Genomic DNA, 25,586 nt, shown 5'->3' with positions numbered 1-25,586 from the left:
GTAAGCAGACTTAACAGAAATATTTCCATTAGAAGACAAGCCCCAAATGTAAGCATCGCGCAGAGCGCTCTTAATCCCAATCGAAATGCTGATGATTTTTTTGTATGGCTTTATGATATAGCTTATCCACGTTCCACTCGCCCTCCATTAAATAGCCTGCTACATACTATTCACAGACCCCAATTCAAGTAAGCGCTTTGTTCCAATCCATTTGTCCGTCCAAAACTTTACATTCCTACCAATCCCCAATCGACATTTCAGGCCCTTTTTGAAGAGTTTCAGCTCCACAAGTAATTCTTTTCCAGGTACTAGATGCATAGCGAAGGGCTTCATTGTAACTGGAGAAATTGGATCTGCCCCCAAGATATTTTTACTCACCATCCCAGCCCATAAATCTTGGTCTCTAATAGTGATTCTCCACCTGGCCTTCGCTAACAACAACGCTCGATTCATATGGGCAGATTTTTTAATTCCAGGGCCCACTACATCTCTTTCAAACTTTTTAGGTTAACCATAACTTACTTAATATCAAATAATATTAATAAAAGAAAAATATAGTCCACGTGGCGATTTTCAACTTCATCAGTACTGGATTTCCTACTTTGGAAGGGCCCCCACCCCCTTAAACCCTTGGCGCAACAACAGGCCACTGCATCACGAGCACTATAAAACCCCTCCTATCAGCCACCCTCCCATTTGAGTATTTGACCAGACACAAATTAATCTTGACACGGATTCTCCACTTCCAGAGCCACTGAGGGCTGAGTCCACTCGGAAAAATGGACTCGTCGTCTTCATCTTCTTCCTCCACCTCTTCAAGCTCCGCTCTCAACCTAGCCATGGCCGCCTTAGTCGGCGCCTCCCTCATGGCCGTCTCCGCCTTCTACATCCACAAACGCAGCGTCGACCAAGTCATCGACCGCCTCATCGAGATCCGCCGCAAGCCGCCGCCGTCTCGCGTCCGCTCCGAAGCCGCCGACGACGACGAGGAAGAAGAAGATTACATCGAAGAAGAAGACGGTCAACAGCAGCAGCTGCACCGAGGGTTTGGCTCTGACCGCGACACCGTGATCGATCGGAAAACGACGCCGTCCAGGTCCTTTGATGAGAAATCGATTCACTCTTACAGAATCTCGTCCTCGCTGCCCAATGCCGATATGAGAAGCGGCCGTTTGATCGACGAGGACGCCAAGTTTGATCCGCTCTCGAATTATCGAGCTCCTAGGTTTTCTTCTTCGGCTGACAGGCTCAATTTCATTCCCTCTGGCCTTCCGCCGCTTCGAACCGATCAAACACACGGTCTGTATACTCTGTTTTCACTTGAATTTCCTAATTTCGTTTCGAATTTATAAATAGTGTACTTCCAGTTCGGAGTTTTAACTGTCAATTTTTCAATTCGTAGAGTCTCAGTCTGTCAGTTCCACTACAAGGATGGCTACGTCTATGTCTGTTGGGAGGTTGACGACTCCGAGATCTCACGCCGGACGTGTGGATGATTCCGATGAGGAGGGAACTGAGTATGCAAATGAAGATGATTCTCCTTTCAACTATGAGAATGGAGATGCAAATGACAATGTACGTGCATCTCTGATACTAGCTCACTGTTCTGACTATTCATATGCATTATGCTGATCGAAAAATGATCATTTTGCTTTTTCTTTGTTTCAGTCAGTTTACCAAAATGAAGGTACAAATGCGAAGGTTTGAACGCAATGGTGCAAAACAATATATTATGACAAACATCTGCTGTGCATAAAGAATTCATCTCTAAAAAAAATTTACTGCTCTTTTGCTATCTTCACATCTGAAGAAAATAACACGGTAGATAATCATCAGTATAATAATTTTCGGCATTTATGAAGAAAGAGTTTACTCTAAGCGTGGAGTAAACTGTTTATGTGCAAAAGGTCTACGGTCAATGGTCAACGGATTGTACTAGAAACTCACTTTTCCCGCGTCATCTTTAATTTTATAAGTTCAGGGTCTTTTGATGAAAGCAAAGCATCTAGAATCCATACATTTTACTAGTAGATGTATAGTGATTGTAAATTTGAGCTGTCAAATTCTTATGCAGTGCTGCGTACAAGTAACTTTATACAAGAGGTAGATGGAGCTTCAGCACAGATGGGGAGGAATGACCCCTCTCTTGCAAGAATTCTTTCACCGTTAAGTGCACCAGTGAATGGTAATGTAATTTCCAACTATTAATTTCTTTTGCAGCTCTGTTTCTAATTTAATGTTACTTCCGAATGCCTTTTGCATCAGTAGTGTTCACTTATTTTTCTTATTACTCTTAAATCCATTTTGTTTGAAAGTTGTAGCATAGTTGATATTGACACGGTGGATGCTAGATATTATGCTTTTCTGTCAATTTGATATCAATATGTCAGTCATAACATCATCTTATTGATTGTTAGAAATAACTTGAAGCATCTTTCTTTTTTGTCAAAACAATGTTATTCAGAGTCAATAACCAAAGAGGATGAAGAAGTACACAGGATGATTCGAGATTGCTTGGATCTGCGTAAGAAGTACCTTTACCGGGAAAATGTTGTTCCATGGAGGGTGGCCAGGCCAGACTCATCAGAGAAGAAAAGCAACCCCTATCATTTTGAACCTGTTAAAGCATCAGCTGTGAGTCATTCTCTGCTCATTAAAATATACCAAATTTGTTGGAATTTAAGTTTTCAAGTTACTTGTTTCCTTCATTAACTGTTGTTTAATTCCTTCTTTCTTCCAAATCTATCATGCAGCACTGCTTTAGGATGGAGGACGGTGTCATACATGTTTATGCAAGTGAAAATGGTAAGAACTGAAACTTAATTTGAAGTTTCTTTGATTTTAGTTAATTTAGTGAGAAAATATTGCTTATGAGAAACTTCATTTTTGTACTTCTGCAGACTCTGAAGAGATCTACCCTGTTGCAAGTGCAACAACATTTTTCACTGATCTCCATTATCTTCTTAAAGTTGTGTCTATCGGAAATGTTCGCTCTGTATGCCATCATAGGTTAAGATTTCTTGACGAGGTTGGTTCAGTTAATTTTTGGCTTATCTTTTAAATTTTGGCTTCTGTTTATGACTTATCTGCTTAATATGTAGAAATACCGTGTACATCATTTACTAAATGAGGGGGAGGAGTTTTTAGCTCAGAAGGGTGCACCCCACCGTGATTTTTACAATGTTAGAAAAGTTGATACACATGTGCATCACTCTGCTTGCATGAACCAGAAGCATCTTCTGAACTTCATCAAGTCAAAACTGAAAAAAGAACCCGATGAGGTACAAAACTATGTTCCTTTCAGTTTGTTTCAGTGAACTTGATATGTTATAGATTTGACCTTTTCATTTCTTCGTGACAGTTGAATTTTCTAACTATGAGAATCAACTTGGATTGGCAGGTTGTCATATTCAGAGATGGAAAATATCTTACACTTAAGGAAGTTTTTGAGAGTTTGGACTTGACAGGGTAAACATTGCTCGTCCTGAGACTGTTTATCTATGAATAATAAAAGCTCTCTCTCTCAAATTGATTTTTCTTTATTTTAGGTATGATCTGAATGTTGACTTATTGGATGTTCATGCGGATAAGACTACTTTTCATCGATTTGACAAGTTCAACCTAAAGTATAATCCATGTGGACAGAGTAGACTCAGAGAGATATTCTTAAAGCAAGACAATCTTATCCAAGGTATGATCGTTTTGAAAGTTAAACTGTTAAGATCAGGAGACATACTTGTGCTTATTCTTGTGGGGTCTTGATCAATTTGCCTTTGAGAATCAATTATTATCTTATGTAGATTGAATTGCATAGCATTTTAATCTCTTCAGTTGGACTCGACTCGTAAGGTTAATGTTTTATTTACGTATACAATTGCAGGACGATTTCTAGCAGAAGTAACAAAGGAAGTTTTGTCAGATCTTGAAGCCATGAAATACCAGGTCTGTCTCATTAAGATTTTATAGGAAACAAAAAGTTTACTGCTCTCTCTCTCTCTCTCTCTCTCTATCTCTATCTCTCTTCCCAATTACAAATACAGTTTTGCTTCCATTAATCATGTACTCATGTCTGATAATGCATCTCTCTTTTTGCAGATGGCAGAGTACAGGATTTCAGTTTATGGAAGAAAACAAAGTGAGTGGGATCAACTGGCTAGTTGGTTTGTTAACAATGACATTTATAGCGAGAATGTAGTATGGTTAATACAGGTATATTAATGTTTTCTTATTTTTGTTCGGGTAGCTGTTCTATTCTGCGTAGTTAATGTCTATCTTCAGTGCTGAGATCTTCGATTTGTGACATTGTTGTTGTTGTACTTAGGAGTTGGTTGGATTGGTGTAACATTTGCAAACAAAAATGTTTTCAGCATATAGAACGGGACCTCATTTAAGTATACCATTTGAATTTATTTTGTATAAGACTGTTATATATTTTGCTGATATCATGTTAAACATCAGCCATGAATCTGTAGTTGGTTCTTTGTTACTCATGTATGGACTTGCATGATATTGTATTTTGTTTTTCATGGCATTTTACAAGTGACTTCATCCTTGAGATTTATAGTGTTGCATAGTTTCATTAGCTCTTATGGTTTTAGTTTTAAATTAAATTTGCAGTTACCACGGTTATACAACATCTACAAGAAGATGGGCATTGTTACCTCTTTCCAAAACATTTTAGATAATGTGTTCATTCCACTCTTTGAAGTCACAGTGGATCCAAATTCACATCCTCAATTACATTTGTTCCTGAAGCAGGTCAGCTAAACAATCTTATAGATCTGTAATTTTTTTTTTTGGAGAGAATCCTTCTAGATCTGTTAGATGCTTCTTATTATTATGAAGGTGTGTTGGATTTTTGTAGTCTTAAATTTTGCTAGTATAAAGTTCATAAGTAGTGATGTGGTTTTTCAAATACTATACCAACATTGACATTCATTTAAAAACAGGTGGTGGGTTTTGACGTTGTAGATGATGAAAGTAGACCAGAAAGGCGTCCAACAAAACACATGCCAACACCATCTGAATGGACTAATGAATTCAATCCTGCATATTCTTATTATGCTTATTACTGCTATGCAAACTTGTACACTCTTAATAAGGTTTTCAACACCTAATCCTTTTAGAGAATGCTCTGATTTCAATTACCCTCGCCAAAATATATCTGGGTGATATTTGAAAATGATTTCTCATTCTTCTTTTCCCTTTGTTTCAGCTTCGTGAGTCAAAAGGAATGACTACAATAAAATTCCGGCCTCACTGTGGAGAGGTAATTGTCTGCGACCTAAACTCGGTTATTACTTTTAGATGATTTTTGAGGTCTTCAAATTTCTTATTTCCTATGCAGGCGGGTGATGTTGAACATTTGGCTGCGGGATTTCTTGTATGCCATAATATCTCACATGGGATCAATCTCCGGTACTCTCCAGTTCTGCAATATCTGTATTACCTTGGGCAGGTTGGTCCCTCGACTTTATTTTTATCTTTATAGATATTCCCCCTTAAGTTTTCATGTTCTTTATTTGCTATTGAACCTTTCCGACTTATGCTTATTGTTAACAAAACCATTAGTAACCTCCTTAACAATGCAGGTGGGACTGCTTATGTCACCCTTGAGCAATAATTCTCTTTTCTTAGATTACAAGAAAAACCCGTTTCCTGTATTCTTTCAACGCGGGCTAAATGTCTCGCTTTCAAGCGATGATCCTTTGCTAATTCATTTGACAAAAGAAGCACTGGTGGAAGAATATAGTGTTGCAGCACAGGTTTGTTGATTCATTATTCTTGTAGCTTTATAGGTGCTGTTCATGGTTGTGTATCTTAGCAAATCAAGTATGGCGCAGGTATGGAAGCTCAGTGCTTGTGACCTCTGTGAGATAGCTAGAAATTCTGTCTATCATTCTGGATTTTCACATGTAGCAAAGGTGGGAAACTTACCGAAAGAAAATTCTTTAGATGCTTTGCTAATATAAATATGAATCTAAATGATACATTAAAGAATCATCAATCATGCAAATAAAATATAGTCCATTTTCATATATGATGTTGAAAATCTGTGTTGATCCAATTTTACCTCAAGGTGATTGATTGCCATAATCCAACTCCTTTTCCTTATTGGTGCAGGCACATTGGCTTGGTAGCAAGTATTTCTTGAGAGGCCCTAAAGGAAATGATATACAAAAGACGAACGTTCCGAATTTGAGGATTGCCTTTCGAGAGACAGTAAGTGTTCATGGCTCTTAAGGAACTTTGAAAACCCTGTGAACCGCGTCTCTCGTCCCTGTTTTCTTATTTTGTGTGCTTGGTTTTGCAGACCTGGAAGGAGGAGATGCAGTATATCTATTCAGGAAAAGCTGAGTTTTCAGAAGAAGTAGATCCCTGAAACAAATGGAATGATGCTAGTGTTCCTGGGACATGCTTTAAATACAAATAGAGATCGGACGCTACTTATTCACCAATTCATTTAGCAATAGAAACGGCAACTTCAGCAGAGACATGTAGCCAGAGCTTTGAGAGCAGGCATCTGGCCGATTTTGTTTTGCATTGACATGGCTCTGGTTTTTTATAGATCTCTGACTCTTGAAATTTTTTTTTTTTCCTGATTAGAAATGTTAGCGAGGATGATTAATGTTTTAAGCTTATAATAATATTTTGCCTCTGATTAGAAATGTTATCCATGGATACTTGATCTATTTACATACGGATTGAAGCATTAAAATGAGTAGGTAGGGTTGTTGATACTCTAGCCAGAAATATTTCTTTCTGGGTCACACAACTCTTTGCATTTGTAGAATGGGAAAATTATGAACTCCTGAAAGACAAATATCCATCAGACATTTAATTGGTTACAGAATGTTGGTTACCATATAATGTTAAATGCGTATCTCTCATCCAGTTGGCATCTGTTTATATAAGAGTCACGAGTTCTCTCAGGCCTGTCCAGATTGAAGATGTCAGAAAGTATTGCATACTTATATACTAGAAGATTGAAGATGCCCATGTATAATAGTGTAGAATAGAGCAGTATCCTTCTGGGCTCTCGCTACAGGTCGCTTCAAAATATGTATGGACAGATCGGGAGCAGTGAATAAGTTGAGTGATGCATGGCGCAATCACGAAGTATTCAGTATTTGGCTGACAAGTATGGATTATAACTTCTAACTTACCGTAATGGTAACGAATATCGATACACACTTGGTACCTTGGCAGCTAAGAATTGAGTGGCATAATTGTTTGCATCGTATCTCTCAGATGCAATTTCGTTGTTCACACATCTATCGTGAGGGAAACCAAGCTGCAGATGCTCTTGCTAACATGGGTCTTTCTTCTACTGGTTTAACCTGGTGGGACATACCTCCAGATCTTATTCGTTCTCATTGTCGGAAGGACTCCTTGGGGTTGCCTAATTTTCGTGTTCGTTAGTTACGCTTTTTCTTGTACTTAGCATTTGCTTTCTCTTCCTTTGGTTCTCTTTGGAGGAGTTTTGGCTTTATGCTGTTTTCTTTGGAGGAGTTTTGGTTTTATGTCCCCTCCTCCCTTTGTTCCTTTCTTTTCTTTTAATCGAAATAATCTTCAATGGGGGATGAGCCGTCTAGGCTAATCCTCTGTTTAAAAAAAAAAACGAATATCGATACACTCGTCAAATTTGTTTAGCGAAATTTTTTTTTTTTTTACCCGATTAATAAAACCACTTTTCATTTGTTCAAATTCAGACATATTCTTAACTTCATTTGCATTTAGTAAGACAAGTTACGTACGATGTGGCTTTCGAATTTGGTGACCCCCAACATTTTCCGTACAGAATTGCTAGATAATCTGCTTAATATGGGCCAGAAAATGCACAAATTCATTCCATTCTGGGCTTCATAAAAACCCACAATGTTTTCCAAAATTCTCTATTTCATTTTCTCGTTTTTAATGCCGGGAGCATGAGACTCCTGCCCTTCAGTGACCAAAAAAAATCCATATAGCTCTATTAATAAATTTCCAAGCCCCAAACCCCCACTCCTTCCTTCCTCTCCCTCCTTTTCTCTCTCTTTCTCTCTTTCGATCTCTATCCCCCAAAACCCTCGCCACCGCCACCTCCGCCAGGTGGCAAAGCTCCGATTCACCACAGAAACAATAAGCAAACCCTAGAAAAACACCTTCAATGGCAGCCACGGCGGGTTCCGAAGTCTCCGACGGCCCGGTCCTCAGCCTCATCAACAAGCGCATCCGCGCCCTCCGCAAGAAGCAGAACCGCATCCTCCAGATGGAGGAGTCCCTCGCCCAAGGCAAAGTCCTCAACAATGAGCAAAAGGAGGTCCTCCGCTCCAAGCCCGCCGTCTCCGTCCTCATCGACGAGCTCGAGAAGCTTCGCCAGCCTCTCTCCGTCGCCGTCGCCGAGGAGGTCAGCCTCGCCGTTCACGTCTCCTCCGCCCCCGCCGCTACTACTAAGCCCGAAGAAGACGAAACGCCGCCCCCGCCCAATGCGGCGCAGCAGAGCGGCGAATCTGCCGCCGATGAGGACCACCACCACCACCAGGAGCCGGTGCCGGTGCCGGTGGAGGAGCTCCTGAACCTGCTCTACTTTGGCTCCTTGTTTGATGTTAAGACGCAGAGTGACTTCACCTCGATTATGTTCACCAGGAGCCACGAGAGAGGGTGCTGCTTGACCTATGACACCGTCACCGATGACGACACTGATTTGCTCTCCGAGAAGGACTTGGATTTGCTCTCCTCCCTCAGTGGTTTGTTGATCTCTAGGCCTGTCGATACGAGCTTATCTCACAAGAATGCTCTGCAGCGCTGCATTGACCACGCCAAGCTCTGGCTCGCTAAGTCGGACCTGCCCATTGAGCCTGATGCTACTGTTACATGTAAAGTTTCCGGTGCCGTCTTTATTGTTGAGTACTGAATTGGTGTTGTTATATATATATATATATATATATATATATATATAGGGTTTTTGCTGACATGGATGATTTGAATTTTTGTAGATGCGAGTTTGAGGGAGAGGCTGAGTAGGATAATGTCTTCGGACTACTTCACCATCACGCCTGAAATGAAAGCTCCTGAGGAAATGGCAGCTGCTGCTGGCGGAAACTTTGCTCCGTTTCAGGTGAGGGGTGTGGATGTGGACAGTTTATTTGTACAGTTACAGCAGCAGAAGGTATAACTTGATGTAGTTATTGAGTTTGGATAATTGTGATCCGGAATGCTATGATTTTGATTTAATAATATGTTCTCATCTTGACCTGTTGTGATGCATGTGTGGGTGCTTGTTCTGTGTATTAGAAAAGGTTGTTGGAATATGGTTTATTATGCCTTAAATTTTGTGTACTAGTTACTCCTGGAGTTGTTAATTCTTTGATAGTTGGTACATGAAAAGAAGAAAGTGAAGAGCAGTGATTGATGCTTAACAAGCTATATTGTATCTGTAGAAACCTTGCTTAGACCGTCTGTTGACAGCATGACATTAGTCGTGGGTACAGTTGTTTCTATTCATGCTTATATTTTTGTTGTGATTGATGGAAACTTGAAATGCTTTTATTTGGTTCTAGTTCTAATCGACTTGAAGGGGTTTATTTTGAAGAGAAATTGTAAGCTGGTATTAAGTTTTAACCTTTAGCTGTATTAGAAACCAGATTTTGTCATGAATGGATTGGTGGCTGTTGTTTTCTCTATGCATATGGAAGTATCATTATCTTCTAGTTCTAATATCAATTTGCGTGCTGTTTGTAATAAAATAAATGACATAGTAAGAAGTTTTTTTTTATCTCATCAGTTCTTTTTTTAATGTTTTTAAAGACAAATTCTTGATATGATGCATCTAAAGCTCCTAGGTGCTTCTTGGTTTACCTCCCACTTTCTCTATTTTTCCCTTAAACTTTTCAGCCATCTAAAATGGTTAGTTTTTGGATATTTCTCATATTCCATTTGGCTGAATATGAGTCATATTACTTGACTTTTCTGCATGCTATAATTTATACTGGACTTAATATTCACGCTACAATGTCTTGTATTATCTAATGTTTGGATCTTACAGTGCTCTTTAGTTTATGTGGAAATGATGTGTACTACTTTTACTTCAGTCTAGTTTGCTAATATTGAGTGCTGCCTGCGGGTTTCCTTCTACTGCATATCTCCTGGATGCAGTCTACGTGGTGTTGATTCAAATTTAAGTCTTATGGATTCATTGCCTCTGGTTTTGATTCAAGTGCTACTTGAGACTTCTGGTTGTGGACAATTATGTTGAATTTTCACTGTGCAATGGGATAAACTTTCCTATTGGTGCTATTTTAAAGGGATATAATGCTACTCAAATAAGCAGAAGCATGATACTTGTTTTTGAGTCTCACCCTTGGAATTGATATTCTTATTCTTTGCATGTGAGAGATGGTTTGTTCTACTGCATTGGGATCAATCCAATTCTTGGATTCAAGGGTTTCTAATGCAGTATTTTTTTATCTTTCTGACATACCTGTGAAATATAACGAGTCTATCTTTCTTTTCGAGGTCTGTTTATGCAGTATGGTGTTTTGTTGTTTTTGGTCTATTCGAGTATGCATAGTAACTTGGTGTATGTATAGTAACTTGGTTTAACATGCAATTGTACTCGGATAATTTTGATAATACATCAGAGTTATCTTTGTTTCAACTTTGTTGATATGCCTTGTCCACTCACATCCTCTAGAATATCCACCCCTTACTGTGCTGTTTAAGGTCACAGCCCATCTCATGATCCATCCCTTCTTGACTTCAGCTATCTCTGTGCGTGCTTTACATTCTTTGAAAGATGTTTGCAATCAGCATTCTAAATACTGCATGGATGGTTCAGCAATACGAGTCTTTGGACTGTAATGTTAGTTAACTTGAGAAATAGTCTAGCTATATAAGCAATATTTGTTATTAATATTGTTATGTTTTCAGTCATGTGCTGACTTCATATGCTTTGTAGGATGAGGAGACACCAAATCTTCAAGGACATGAGAGGGGTGAAAATCAATCAGGTCCTGTTGAGGAAGTTCAGAAGGTGCTCTCAGTTAGCATTTAAGTCAATTCATCCTGTTTTGCATTTATTCTTCCTGGAAACTTGCATGTAATTTACTGAAATGTGGGAGGTTCTTGCTTTGCAGGATGAATTTGAGACAGAAAATCCTGCAGAGGTTGTCTCGGTTCAACAAGAACAAGTAAAGCCAGAAACAGAAGTAGAGCATACTGAGAGAGATGTAGAATTCGAGCAACATAATGGTCCACGAAGGCAGTATCAAAACCAAAGAGGTGGCCGTGGAGGAGGCCGTCGAGGTTACTCCAATGGCCGTGGAGGCCGAGGCAGAGGAGGTGGTCCTTACCAGAATGGTCGGAACCAGTTTTATGACCAGCCTGGAAACTATTATCCAAGGAATTACAATAGGGGAAGAGGCGGTAGGGGTGGTGGACCATCTTACAACAACCATGGTTCAGCTGCTCAAGATGGTCATGATTCAGCTAACATTGGAGTTGCTTCTTAACAGTACTCATAGTCTTGGTAGGATGCTTCTTGCTAGTTTTACATGTGGGTGGTGTTTTCTGCTTTTGTTGGAAAGTGTCTGGATATGGGTTTGCTGCTGTTGACGGATTTATCATCCATGAACTTTCTCATGTCTCTGTAGTTCAGCTAATGGGTTTTGGTCGAAACCATCCAGGGATAGATTTTGCAGTAGTTTTTTGAACAATGTTTCAGGATGGTGGCAGACAACTTAACTTCTCAGTATGATAATCTATTTTATCGTTGTTTCTCTAGTATTATAATCATTTAGTTCTCGTTCAGCTTTGTTGTTGGAATCATCTTGGGATGAATTGGTTCATGGAATGTGGATTATTCGAACTATCGTCTCCATTCTACTACTAGGCCCTTTGTATTGATGAGTTTGGCACTTTGCATTTTTTTTTTGCCTCGTTTTTCTTTGCACAAAAAAAAAAAGGAGGGAAGAGTATTAGGCTGGTGACTCACGTTTGGATTCGTGTCGGGTCAAGGTATTTGTCGTGTTGCAAGATACAAATTTAAACTCAACCCATTTAATAATCGTGTTAAAAACTACTCAACCTATTTATTAAACAGGTTATTCATTTTCAACCCACTTAACTCATTTAATAAATAGGTTGTGTCGTGTTAGACAAATTGACCAATTTAAATGTTAACAATGCGACCTATTTAACTAAAAAGATGCATAAATTGATTAAATTCACTAAAAACTTCACAAGACGAAGAATATAAATAATCATATATAATTCATAAATAATTATAAATCAAAATACTTTAAATTGTATAATCATATGATTAAATACTCCCAACGTCCAAAATTTCAAGAAGAAGTATAACATAATCGAGTTATACGGGTTCACTTCATTGGCGGGTTGACCCGTGACCGACTCATTTATTAAATGGGTCATGACTGATTGACCACTTGACCCATGGCCGACCCGCTTTTTAGTCGTGCGGGTTCAACCCGCTTTATTTTGTGCGGATTTTGAGTCGTATTATCAGGTCGCGTCGGAATTGACATATCTAAGAAGAATATAGGTGAAGTGAGCCATAACGTAATTGGTCCAGGAATATAAACTTTTCAGTGTTAGTGGTCTTCACGTTTTGCTTGGCCTTTAGGCCATGCCATGCCAGCCGGTGATCGCTTATCGTCAGCATATATAAATAAAACATGACTATTTTATAGTGATGCGCTGATGCTACTCTATCGAAGCAAAATTTGGGACTACTGCAAAAAAGTGAAAAAGGCAGATTCCTTGTGTCAGGCTGTCAGCCACATTTGCATATGAATTTCATTCTTTTGCTAGCAGTTCATTTATTTATTTATTGTTCGATCACACCTTAGTGGTAGCTTAGTAGTTAATGGATTTGATTTATTTGGAGTAATGGCCCTAATTGGCAAAATGAGCTGACTTTTAGTCTAATTACATGCTAATGGAGAATCAATCCTTCTCAAAACTTCTCCAATATTAATAGCAGATGCATTGTTTTAGATGTCGGTCTGCCCCTTGATTGGTAATTAGGGTTATTCCTATTGTTTTTCAACTTCCTGGAGCACACCAAATTGTCAACTCGTTAACGTAATTAGGAGTAACATATTACATCAACATGGAAGTAGAAAATATGTACAAATGAGAGTGAATTCTTGTTAACTTTATGGGGTTGTTTTCTCATTATATTTTCCGACGGTCCAGAAAAATGCCAATGAATCTGATGCCAATTGCCAATAGTTCCTGGCTAATACCTATATATGAAGCAATGCGCACCCAATTTGAATACACACATCAACCAAACCTTTCCTGTTCTACTAGAATTTTCAGTCTAGATATAGCTAACTAGTCAGATCTAGTTCAGAAAATATGGGAAGCAACTTCTCTAACCACAGCATTGTTGACGACTCGGATGGATCATCACATGGAAAGAAGTCTCGCATCATGTCCTTCCATTCCAAGGATCAATGGAAGACCCACTTCACTGCCTCTAAGCAAACTAACAAGCTGGTAATTAACTAGCCTAGCTATCTTATGATTGAGCATGTTTGCAAGGTTTTTTTTTTTTTTTTTTACTAATGGTGGTGTTCGTTTTGGGGATGAAGATTGTGATTGATTTCACGGCAACATGGTGCGGACCTTGTCGATCGATGGAGCCAGCCTTGAAAGAGTATGCTGATAAGTACACCGACGTCGAGTTTGTGAAGCTTGATGTGGACGAGTTACCGGTAATTATTGATTACATAGTGCAATGATTAACAATATTTATCGTAGTGATGAAATTAATTGTATTGTTGAATCGATGCATGCAGGATGTGGCGATGGAGTTTGGGGTGCAGGCAATGCCTTCCTTTCTGTTTATTAAGAAAGGAGAAGTGATTGATAGAGTTGTCGGGGCCAGGAAGGAGGAACTCCAGAGGAAGATTGAGAAACACAGGAATTGATTACTATTCCTCCCTGCTGTTAATCCCGAGGAAGCTCCAAGATCGGAAATATCTATAAGCAAAATAAAGCCAAGATAAGACTGACCATATATGAAAGTATAACAATAAGGTGAATAAGGTCTCTCACTTGGGGTTTTGGAGTACTGAAGCGTTTAGTATTCTGTATTCTTTCATTTTCATGTTTATCGAAGTTTGTACTTCTCTGAGTACCTAACTCTAATCTTAATAAGATATTGTACTTCTTCTCTTAATTCTTAATTTGTATCCCACAAATTCATGTGTTTGATCATCTTCTTGGATATGAAGTATAAAAAAAGAAAGAAGAAGAAGCATTTTCAGACGCAGCTGTTTTGTTTACCACTCATGTCATCAAAGAAATGACTAACAGAGCTATGGGACCGAATCATGGATAGTTAGATACCGGTTTCAAATCATATCTTTGAAGCCACTTGGTTTTTCCCATTTGCTTTCGGCCCTTTTAAAAAAAAAAACTAATTGCTTATGTAATATGCCCAGCATTCCATTAAGAAGCGAAAACCTGAGGATTCTAATGCTTTATAGCCTTGTAGGTACCTTCTTACATCCAGACGTCTCTGTATTGCACGAATGAGCATCACCTTTCAAGCAAAAAGGAGACAAAGCCAAACACAAAGAAAAGAGATTTTAACTTCAAGCAAAAAGGAGCTGCTGCGCTAAGCTTCCTTATTCAAAAAGAAGACATTGTACAAGTGGATTTTCCATCATTTGCAGAAGAAATAGGACACAGCTATTTCACTAGTATGGTCAACATTGCTACTGAACAGCCAAAACATTGCATATTTACAGATTGATTAACTGAACTGTCGATTAGAGTTAAAATTATAAGATCTGAATTAGTTATCAACTTCACCTAGCACTCTTCTCAGATCAGATCTCTGCTGTGCGCTGAGCTTTGATGGAAAGACAACATCAAACTTGATCCTGAGATTTCCTTTCTTAGTGGGATCTTTTGATATTGGCATTCCCTCATTAGGGATCACCTCCTCATAACCAGGATTTATTATGTTCCTGACTGGGATAGGGAGAACCCTTCCATCCAAGGTTGTCAGATTGATGAATGTTCCAGTGAGAGCCTCGAGTAGAGTTAACTTATGATCAACCACAAGATCATTCCCATCCCTCTTGAACACATCATGGGGTTTCTCGTCCACGACGAAAATAAGATCTGCTGCAGAGCTGCCAGGTTCTTGGTTTCCCTTCTCTGGAAACGTGATCTTAGTACCCTTCTTCCATCCTGGCTTGATATCAATCTTTAAGGTTTCCTCAACTGTCTTTGACTTACTGCGAGAGAAAATCATTTCAACATTAGGCTAAAGAGAAGATAACCTAATCGACGGGTATAACCTAATGCTTCTGCATAAGAAGTTGATTCAAATTAAAACAGGCATAACTAGGACCAAAATGAGCCAAGCGTGAAGCCCCAAATGAAACAGAGATCTAGCACTCATTCTTAATAGTTTAAGCTAGCTTATAACTGACGAAAACAATACCATCTTTTACGTTCAATGAGCTGCAAATCCAGTATAATTGGGTTCAGAAGTAATTCTCCAGTAAAATTGGAGCATAATAGTGCTCCCAAGACAAATTTCTCGAGTCCCTAAAAAAGTCCTACTCCATTCAAATCGAAACGCACAAACCCCTAACCCATCAATCAAAAATCAAATCTTGCAGTAATTCTCATACATGTAAACACAATCACAGAAAAGTCGGAGAAGAAACTCACCCAAAATTATCAGGAACAGTTCTCGAAATCCTCATTTTCCTTCTCGCCCCCTTGTAAAGATCCTCCAAACTACACGCCAGCTTACTCTCCACCGCCGCAGCCTTCTTCCCACCACCGCTCTTCTGACTCCTCCCACTCCCGCCGCCGCCATTACAAGTCTTCTTAAACGCCCTCTGCCAGCTATTCTGGTCCTCGAAAAACTCATTAAAAATATCATCCGGCTCCGACCTCCTCGGCGGCGGCGGCGGCGCCGCCACATCAAACTCAACCTCATCATTCAGCCCCTCCTCGCCGTACACGTCGTAGATCTGACGCTTCTGCGGATCACTGAGCACATCGTAGGCCTCACATACTTGCTTGAACTTGGCCTCCGCCTCCTTGTGGTCGACCGGGTTCTTATCCGGGTGCCACTTCATGGCCAACCTCTTGTACGCCTTCTTCACGTCCTCCTGGTTCGCGTTCCGGGTCAACTTCAGAACAGCGTAGTAGTCAACTGCCATGCTCTGGGGCTTTGTTTTGGGATTGAGAGACAACAATTTCGATTAGAGTTGCGGGATGATTGACAGAGAGAGAGAGTGTGAAGATCGAAGACGAAATGCAAAACCCAAAAACCGGCTGGTTTGGCGGTTGCCGAGGATCGATATGAACCAAAACAGAAACAGAAACGCGGTTTTTATTAATTAGTTGAGCTGGTTATGAGAAATTATAATGGAGAGTGATTATAGCGTTTACTGCGCGTTTCGTCAAAATCAAAAACCGCGCAATAAGGAGGATAGATAGGAGGAGAAGGAGGACATAGATGGTATTAATGAAATTTGCAACGTGCAGCGGAGGTGGAAGACTAGAGAGAGTATCTTTGTGTTTTCTTTTGTAGGAATATTTCAAAATACAGTTACATCCTAAGCTGCACGGATTCTGGTCGGTTGTTACTATATGGCCGTTCGGGGACACGTAGTGTCCCATACGCCGTCGTTTTCTCCTTTGTTTTTATTTTTTGAATTTTCACCAATACGCCTTTTTTTTTTTTTTTCAGATTTCTATTGGGGATTTTTTTTTTTGTTTGAATGTTTAGGGATTTTGTTTATCTTCGTAGAGTTGTCATTTTGATTTGCTGCCAAAAAAAATCTTATTTAAATCTGTTATTTTGATTTATTTCCCAAAATTACTTTTAAATTTTAATGAATTTGAATGGAAATATTTTGTTTTTCGGCTTCCTGATATATTTTATCTAAATTGGGAATTAACAAATATTGTGTTCAAATCAGAATCAAATCCCTCTCAGTTGACTTGTTTTTGTTTGTGTGGTTGAAACCCCTAGTAACCAAGCAATCAAAGAATCAAAATTAAAAGGAAATTTGTTGGCTATTTTTAGTGGAATAATAATTAATATTATCATAAAGTGATCATTTTGCAGTCGGCAACGCGGCACGACTTTCCATCGTTTTTCTTGTCACTTCCATACATTTGTTTATTTTTTGGGCACACACTTCAAGCATTTAATAATGGGGTCAGTTGGAGGAGAGACTTGTGGTAATGCTGGCGAGTGACCAATGGGACGTCCTAATGGTGAACTTTACTTATTGGACAAGGAATTATCGTTGATGGCTTTACTTGTGTTGAAATTCATTGGTGAGAGGGACATTGTGAAATTTCGCCACTTTGTTTTGGATTCCACGGAAGAAGAGACTCGCCCAATCGCCTAAAAGAAACACTGGTGCGAAAATACTTTGCTTTTTGCCTTTTTGGATGGAAAGAGGACAAAGGAAAGTGACGGATTGGCTTTCCATCTCCATATTTCATTTCAAATACCGTTCACTAATATAAAGACATAAAGTGAATGAAGCTCGAAATTTTTGTTCTCCGGCCACTTGAACTAGCTCCTGAAAATCATATATTACTAATGGGGTGAGATTATGACATAAGAGTACTGTAATAAAAAAAAATGTTGACAAGGTCTGACATGTCATAATTACCACATAGCACGTGTAAAGTGTTAAATTTGTCAACCTCTTTTTTTTATTGAAAATCTCTTGTGCAATAATCTTACAATGAGAGTTTTTATTCATACCTCCAAAATTGGTATTTGTACCTCTCTCTTTTTCCAAATTATAGTTGATTTTGTTAACTCATGCCAAATTACCAATAAGGACATAAGAGAGGGGGAAAAAAAAAAACCTTTTTTTTTAACCCCACCCCACCCCTCCCCTCCCCTCCCCTCCCCTCCCCTCCCATAATGTCAGTGAGGTCTGAAACTGTGAATATCGATTATTCTAGATAACCAATAGGTCACAGCTCATAGACAAAAAAAAAAAAAAAGTTTCTTCTTACCTTTACAAACAGTATGCATTCGCAAAATTCTAAGCTGTGCATTGCCTATTATATTGCTGCTTGCGCTTTTTTTCCAAATCGAAGCAATTAGTAAATATGTGTCTCTCTCCAAGCTAAGGAGCATTATGTTGGACCGGCTTTGGAACACCATGACCACTTTCAGTACGGGCATCTGTACCGACTGTACGTAAATCATAATTAAGTAATGAAAACTTTGTATCCAAAAACTCAGTTTAATTAAAAATTTTGAGAATTGGGAGTAATATCTAAACATCTCAGATAGCAGTATACCAATGTGCTTCTATATTCAATTGATTTAATGAAAAATATTGTATTGACTACCAACTGGAGATTTTTTTATTTTTTGTGCAGCTTAATTGTATGAAGGGTAAAATTGAATGAGGTTCGACTACTGATTTTGGAGGTATGAATAGAACGTAAAAGAATAAGTTTTTATTGATTTTATTGGACGATGGGCGTTGTGGGAAAATTAGGGAGGTCTAGATAGCAAATTGGTTATCTATAAAAGTAAGTTGGAGGTCTATTAAATTGGGAGGTCCAAATGCCAACTTTGGAGGTATGAATAGAAGCTCCCTCTTACAATTGACAAAACATGATTGTTAAGAGCTGCTCCAAGTGACAAATCGCAAAATATTGACCTGAATATTATTTATGATTTTCTCAATTTTTAGTTTTTAGAAAAATTGGGTCGAGATTTTTATTTTCACTACTATTTTATTCAGTTAATAATTATTATTTAGGGGTGAGAATATTTTTAAGAACTTGCAATTTTGGCAAAGAAACTATGTGGCATAGAAATCCACAATTTTGGATGAGAATGATTTTCCAGGACAATTTATTTTCTTTTTAAAAAAGTTTTGTGGTTGATTCTCACGGGGTTGAAAAAATATATAACATTTTTCAGTGTACTGAAACCTCGCTTGAAAAACATCACTAGCCTCACTTACATAGGCATAGGTGTGGGCACCGTTAGCCTCACTTGAAAAGAGCGTCATTAACCTCACTAAGGGCATGGGCATGGATATCGTTAAAAGCAAGTCCACCCGTTGAGGCTGACCGGTCAAGACTATTCACTGCTTTTTGCCTTTCATTTCTACCATTTTTCTTGACCAGTCCGAACCCAGAAAGTGACCAAGAGTGACTTTTGTGAACAGTATCTTACTGGTCAAGAAAAATAGTGAAAATGAAAGTCAAAAAGCAGTGAATAGTCTTGACCGGTCAGCCTTAACGAGTGGACTTGCTCTAACCACACTTGATATGAAGCATGGCTTGAAAATTTTTAGGAAGTGTTCCGAATGATGGAACTCGCATACACGGATACCCGGCCTATGGTTGATGAGAAGAGGGGTCAAGAGCAAAGCTCATCAAATAGGTTAGGGGTGCACGGTGCCAACACGCCATTGCCTCTGGGCTCTTGGGCCTGGTTTCAAGCTATTCATATTTTTAAGATTCTTTGGATACCCGACGACCGTCTCAATGTGACCAAATTGTTTTCCAAGTATTTCAATGCGGAATTGCGGAGATTTGAATGAAGATGGCATCCGCTGCTGTACGGATTATTGGTAACCTCTCACCATCGCGTGAAAGCCGACAGATCAAGAAAATCCAAAGTACTCTGATCTATATTGCTAGTTGGCACACTATGATTGATTGAACATCATTTATTTAACAATTTTCTAACACGTTCTGGAGGTGGCTCTTCACACGTAACGTTAGCCGTCGGAAGTGGCCGAAAGTCTGAGTGGAGTAAAAATCACGTTCCACAGATTTGAAACTAGCATTACATATATGATATATATACAGAATATACTTAATAAGCAAATCAACTAAATAAAAAAATCCGCTAATAATTTAACAGCTAAAAACCAATCAGACATTTCTCCAAAGAAAAAACTAGGTGCTGCTCATCAAATCGCACATCTCTCTCAAAGCTGATACGCTTAGAATATGAATTTTACAGATTCCAGAAATCCCCAAAAACAAGCATTATTTCAGGGTATCCATACTAGTACGTCCTTGCGGCACAACGAAGATCGATATGTCCTTCAACTGGACTGCATATGTTTAGCTGTAGAGACATCAACTAAATATGGTTGATTCGAATCTTTTTAAGGTATACCGATGCATAGAGTTCCTAAATATGTACAGATCAAGGAATGGGGTATTGTTGCCTGACCAAAACTGTGATTCCAAACCGGTGCCTCTCATAATAAACCTTTTTTCTCAAGATCTTGAGCCGCTGTTATACAAAAAGGAAGGGAGAATGAGCATAAGTATGGATTGTCTTTCAATAATGGTAGTTATGAAAAATGAGAAAAGAATGACAAGTATGGATTGTGTTTCAATCATGGTAGATATGAAAAATGAGAAAAGAATGGCAAGTATGTATTGTGTTTCAAGCATGGTAGGTATGGAACAGAGACTTCCTCACTTTATCAATTCTACAACTACATTTCCTGAGCTTAACTATTCTAGACTAGAAACTAATGGACTGAATGGTTAACCTGCAAGATGTCTAATGGTTCAAATTTCTACAGGCTGATTGTATAAGCACACGAGTAATCTAAAAATATGCAACTGATACTCTGATAACAACTGCTTATAAGGTTTGCAATGCTGAGTTCATTGTCCTTGATCTTAAACGGGCAGGTAATTCTACATCTCTATTATCACAAGACTAGAGCAGATATAACTAATGCTAACATAGTTCACTAAATTACGGCAAAAGGATATCACAAATCACAGAAATGACCATCAATTTACAAAAGTTACGCACAAGAGGAAGCCTTACCTTTTGAAGAAGATAAGATCACCACAACATGCATAGTCACATTGTTTGGAGGTAACTGCAATCGAAGAGGGAAGAGCTGGCCATTCAAAGGGCTTCGAGCACAGACAACAAGACCTTCAATCCCCGTCTCTTCCTCCAATTTACGAGTCAATTCCTCAACACCATTTCCTTTAAAGATCATAGAGTAACCCTGCACAGCTTCATCAGCCACATCGCCATTATCTTCCACTATATGGTAGTATATAGTCCTCCCTTCCGCCTTGGGCGGCGACTCCACAAAAGAATCATTCGACTGCAGCATTTTAACACACAACTCAATACTCCAAAACCGAAATCAAAACATACAAAAACTTCAACCAATCACCGAATATACCAACCTCTTGTCTTGCGAAACTGGCCGATGACTTGACTGAAGCAGCCGACGGAGAGCTGGACTCGAAATCCAAAGAGTCCGAATGCGGAAGCGGCGGAGGCCCCGCGGGTCTACCCGCCGGAGACTGCACCTGTATCTCAACTATATCAACTTCCCACAGAACCCAATCCTGGGTGGCTGTTCTATGAGGAACATCATGAGTCACCGAGTTCCGCCACGGTGGCAAGCCCCCATTGGCCCGCAGGAAGTTCCCGTAGCGGGTCTTGAGCCGCACCTGATTCCTGTCCCTGACCGGCTCCCACTCGACAGAAGAATCGAGCCGCCGGGGAAGCGTCTGCAGGACTTTGCGGCCGGTCATGCCGAGAAGGAAGGGCTGGTTGGAGGCGGTGAGGTACTTGCCGAAGCAGCTCTTGAGTCGGATCACGGAGTCGGATCCGGGTACGAGCTCGACGGTCCACTTGGCGGTTTTGGAGGAGCCGTTGCGGTCTTGGGTGACGGACTCTTCGTCTTCTTCGGCTAAGAGGTACTTGTCGTGGTGGCTGCGGAGGCGCACCGCCTTTGCGTTCAGGAAGAGCTCCATTCCGATTCGGAACTTGTTCGAATTGGTCTGAAACACACAAAAGTGAGGAGGAAAAGATTTGAGTTCGAGAGTTCAAAAAACAAAGACAGAAAAGGATTGGATTCGATTGGATTTGGTTTCAGACTTTTCAGTTTCAGACAGATGGTGTTGGAAGTGTGAAAACTTTATATATGTTAATGAGCAACGACAAGGGTGGTCAGCGCCCGTCACGGGCCTAATTGGACCACGCGGTTCTAAGCGTACGTGTCCCATGCGTGGACGGGTTTCTTTCTAGGTTCCGTGTGCGGGTAAATGATCTGGGCCCTCGCCTCATCTCTTCATGGGTTTGGGAAGAGCCCATATTCTTCTACTTATTCTGTTTTATAGTTATTTATTCGACAACGACGTTCACGACATAGGACTCTGTCAGGTTTAGGTGTGGCAAAAACCACCATCGAGCAGGAAACGGATACCCCCATATATACCCACCCAATCAGAATTATTTGAAATATATATATATATATATATATATTTACTGGTATAATTTATAATTAAATATTTATGTAAACTTCTACGATATTTAGAATCTCTTAATAAATTTTGTTCAAAAAAGAAAGATTATTTTAATAAAAGTATTTTTATGAACATATTTGATTTTAACTTCGTACTTTTACATTTTACAATTATTTGTATGAATTTTCATATAATAAACTAGTAGTATAGTTAACGGAGATTGGGGGGTAATATCGTATTACGGAGATTATGGCGGGTACAGGGATGGGGAATGAATTCGAGTATGGGATGGTATTTTAATCCTCGTATCCTACCCTCCCTATTATCATCCCTAGTCAGGTTGATAGGCTACTACATTAATCTCACCATGAAAAAAATAACTCATAAACAAATAAGTAAAAAAATTCGCTTAAAATTTCAAAAATACCCTTCATCTTACTTATTGGTCGAACTAGCAATAAATGAATAAATGAATTATTAGTAGTATAATAACTAAGTAGGAAATTTCAAAAAAAAATTACCCTATAAATATCACTAGTATTATACTTAAAATTTCAAAAATACCCTTCATCTTAATTGAGTAGTTGGATAATAAATGAATAAACTAGCAAGGACGCAACGCGTAATGATGGCGAGAGAAGAATTACAAAATTCTTAACCAAATAACCAATAGACTTTTATTGTTAAAAACTTGAAAACATCAAAAGGATGGTTGTTTGATAATAAGTTTTCTTTTCATGGCAAGAAATATATTGTGAGGGTAGAATTGATCACTCACCATAGTTCAAGTTCATTTTGGGTGATTTCATGATAGAGATGATTAACTACTAACCATATCAAGATGATGAAATCAATCACTAATATAAAACGACATGAGGAGTGAAAAGTTGACCAAAGGTGCTTGTGTTTACAACTAGTGCGGTTTATGTGTCCTTCCCATTAAGCTGTAGTGCAGAAAGGTTGGTGCAGGTTTTTCCTTTTGTTTCCATTCTGTTCCTTTTTTTATATAAGGGTTGGTGCAGGTTTATTTGGGCACCTAAACTCTCTGACTTTAGAATCTAGATAAAGAAGCCACTTCAATATATAACAATATAACATGTCATAATTCAAGGGTCTCAAGCAAATATACTTAACTTTCTTGTTAAACTTCCAAGTAGGCAACTTGAACTTGTTTAAGAATCCTCTACACATTCATACATACTTTGACTTGTTAATCAAGATTGTTTATTTGATTACCAAGTTGGAATGATCAACGACTTGGATTCATAGTCCATTAACTATTTGATTAATGAGCTTTAATTTTTGGGTTAATTAATTGCATTTTTGTGACCCTATTGCACTCTTTGTGAACCTTAACTTTTGTTTTTTGGTGAATCTTTGTGAACCTTACCTAACTTCCTTAGTTGCCCTTAACCTAAAGGTCTCAGCCCTCGATACCTATATACGCAAGTGTGAAAATGTGTGTGAAAAGTTCGTGATAAGGGAATTGGTGTGACTTGATAGACAAATTGTTGTCTATAAGAATGATTGATTACACATTTTGAAATGTACATGCATGAACCATGACCCTGGATGCAAACTATATGAGTCACCAGACCTCATCAGAGGTAGTAGTAATTGCTTTCCAAACGCTTGACTTGCCTAACTAATGGCACTAGATTAATCCAAACACTAGGCTCCAAGCCTCAAGCCTCAAGCCTCAAGTAATTCATGATTGATTCTTATATCACTATCCAAATTATTATTTTGCATCATAACTCATAAGAAACACCTTGACTAATCAATTATCAAATTAATCAAGACTAAGAAGATAATTGAAGATCGAGAACATACCTGCTGAAGTAATAGCTGTTTTGAAGAAACTTTCGGAGAATTCCACGGCGACCTGGCTGAGAAAAAGGACCTCTTAGAAAAAACCGACGACGTCTTCGGCGACCTTGGAGAAAAAACCGCCATCGGCGATCCATACTCCGTACCATTATCAATCTCATCGGAATTAAACGATGAAAAACTCGACTGCTGCGACAGCAAAAAGTCCGTAACGGACTCCGACACCGGAACCTCCGCCCCTTCTACGTCAAACAAAATCCAATTCCTCGTTGACGACGTGGTTGGATCATCATGTGTAACAGTGTTTCTCCACGGCGGCGGTCCACCGTTAGCTCGTAAGTACTTCCCGCACCATGTTCTGAACTTGATCTGAAACCCGTCTTTTATAGGCTCGAACTCGAACTTCCAGTCGCAGAGCCTATCGGCTTCCGTCTGAAGCACTTTTTCTCCTGTGGCGCCTAACAGAAACGCCATGTCGGTTGCGGTAAGGTAGAGGCCGTAGCAGCTCTTGAGTCGTATGACGTGGGGTTTGTTCTCGACCAGCTCCACCGTCCATCTCGCGTTTCTGGAGTTACTTCCCCTCCGGCTCTGTCGTACGGTCTTTTGATCTTCGTCGGCGACCAGATACTTTTCCAGGTGGCTCCGGAGCTTCACCGCTTTGTACTTGTTAAAGATCTCCATGAATAATAAAGTTATGTCTATCTGATACTATATATTCGGCCGAGAATTTCTTATAAGATGAAAAGGTCGATTGTGTTGGGGCTTTATTGTTTGCTTGGCATTCAAGTCGTGCTTTTCTAATTAGGTCTCAATCAGCCGAAGATGGGAGGAAAATGCGCGGGCTGGGACTTGGGGCTTGATCAAGGCTTCATTGACGAATAACGATCATGAAGTTTCGAGGTTGGAACAATATTTATTGGGGCGGAAGGGAGGTGCGGTTCACGCGCTTCAAGAAGGAATAAAATGGGACCGTAGTAATTGACCGAGCTTCGTCGTGTATGTCGACGCGTATGTGTCAAGGTCTGGTTTTGCGTATCGTCTAGAAGCTCATACAGGCGGGCTGGACTTGCTGAGAATTGAAGTACTCTTCCTGAAGTCAAAGTATTTAAGCAACTCCAACAGATTTCCTATATTTTGATTTTTCTCTACTTTAGAGAAAAATGAGTCTCTTTTGCTCCAACAGATTCCCTATAACTATCTCTATTTTAGGGAAAGTGAGGAGAGAGAAAACCAAATTCCCTATATTTATAGCAAACTCTAAAATTTTAAAGAAGAATATGGAGATTTTATAGATTACTGTAAACTAGGAAATCTATTGGAGTTGGAGAAGAAAAATATGCTAAAGGTTTGACTTTTGCTTCTCTATAATACAAAAATTATAGAGAAGCTGTTGGAGTTGCTCTTATACCCAAGGGAGGGGGTACTTATTTTTTTTTTTTGAGAACGATTCACTGTATGGTAAAACGACT

At 39.2% G+C, this 25,586-nt stretch overlaps 5 protein-coding genes across 7 annotated transcripts; 3 read left to right on the top strand and 2 right to left on the bottom strand.

Moving 5' to 3' along the window:
• Positions 1 to 670: 670 nt before the first annotated feature.
• LOC112200266 (AMP deaminase) lies at positions 671 to 6,719 on the top strand. Of its 2 annotated transcripts, none has more exons than XM_040518961.1 (20): positions 671 to 1,299; positions 1,403 to 1,575; positions 1,669 to 1,687; positions 2,075 to 2,185; positions 2,465 to 2,634; positions 2,754 to 2,805; positions 2,901 to 3,028; positions 3,102 to 3,281; positions 3,362 to 3,468; positions 3,549 to 3,691; positions 3,881 to 3,942; positions 4,096 to 4,209; positions 4,618 to 4,758; positions 4,950 to 5,102; positions 5,216 to 5,269; positions 5,348 to 5,458; positions 5,592 to 5,765; positions 5,844 to 5,924; positions 6,124 to 6,222; positions 6,314 to 6,719. In XM_040518961.1, exons 1-20 carry the CDS (start codon positions 780 to 782, stop codon positions 6,380 to 6,382), a joined length of 2,661 nt encoding a protein of 886 aa, XP_040374895.1. In that variant the 5' UTR covers positions 671 to 779; the 3' UTR covers positions 6,383 to 6,719. The 2 variants fall into 2 exon arrangements, with proteins under 2 accessions (XP_040374895.1, XP_024197060.1); XM_024341292.2 differs by having other exon boundaries at positions 672 to 1,299; positions 3,401 to 3,468.
• A 1,233-nt stretch (positions 6,720 to 7,952) lies between these two features.
• Positions 7,953 to 11,851, top strand: LOC112200017. 2 transcript variants are annotated; one of them, XM_024341013.2, is made up of 4 exons: positions 7,953 to 8,858; positions 8,979 to 9,151; positions 10,940 to 11,014; positions 11,118 to 11,851. In XM_024341013.2, exons 1-4 carry the CDS (start codon positions 8,150 to 8,152, stop codon positions 11,490 to 11,492), a joined length of 1,332 nt encoding a protein of 443 aa, XP_024196781.1. In that variant the 5' UTR covers positions 7,953 to 8,149; the 3' UTR covers positions 11,493 to 11,851. The 2 variants fall into 2 exon arrangements, with proteins under 2 accessions (XP_024196781.1, XP_024196782.1); XM_024341014.2 differs by having other exon boundaries at positions 7,954 to 8,858; positions 8,979 to 9,100.
• Positions 11,852 to 13,274: 1,423 nt separating this feature from the next.
• Positions 13,275 to 14,191, top strand: LOC112200020 (thioredoxin H2). The gene is made up of 3 exons (XM_024341016.2): positions 13,275 to 13,506; positions 13,602 to 13,724; positions 13,809 to 14,191. The coding sequence occupies exons 1-3, from the start codon at positions 13,366 to 13,368 to the stop codon at positions 13,938 to 13,940; spliced, it is 396 nt and encodes a 131-aa protein (XP_024196784.1). The 5' UTR covers positions 13,275 to 13,365; the 3' UTR covers positions 13,941 to 14,191.
• Positions 14,192 to 14,584: 393 nt separating this feature from the next.
• LOC112200019 (dnaJ homolog subfamily B member 13) lies at positions 14,585 to 16,571 on the bottom strand. The gene is made up of 2 exons (XM_024341015.2): positions 15,703 to 16,571; positions 14,585 to 15,260 (listed from the first exon to the last, which is right to left on the bottom strand). Exons 1-2 carry the CDS (start codon positions 16,200 to 16,202, stop codon positions 14,813 to 14,815), a joined length of 948 nt encoding a protein of 315 aa, XP_024196783.1. The 5' UTR covers positions 16,203 to 16,571; the 3' UTR covers positions 14,585 to 14,812.
• Positions 16,572 to 19,789: 3,218 nt separating this feature from the next.
• Positions 19,790 to 25,029, bottom strand: LOC112196830. Its single transcript, XM_024337300.2, has 4 exons — positions 24,121 to 25,029; positions 21,220 to 21,822; positions 20,843 to 21,134; positions 19,790 to 20,290 (listed from the first exon to the last, which is right to left on the bottom strand). The coding sequence occupies exons 1-4, from the start codon at positions 24,796 to 24,798 to the stop codon at positions 20,256 to 20,258; spliced, it is 1,608 nt and encodes a 535-aa protein (XP_024193068.1). The 5' UTR covers positions 24,799 to 25,029; the 3' UTR covers positions 19,790 to 20,255.
• Between the last annotated feature and the right edge of the window lie 557 nt (positions 25,030 to 25,586).

Source organism: Rosa chinensis, chromosome 4, assembly GCF_002994745.2.
Source record: "Rosa chinensis cultivar Old Blush chromosome 4, RchiOBHm-V2, whole genome shotgun sequence".
Classification (NCBI taxonomy): Eukaryota; Viridiplantae; Streptophyta; class Magnoliopsida; order Rosales; family Rosaceae; genus Rosa; species Rosa chinensis.
Note: the sequence above shows the minus strand (reverse complement) of the source record. Positions and strands in the feature narration are given on the sequence as shown.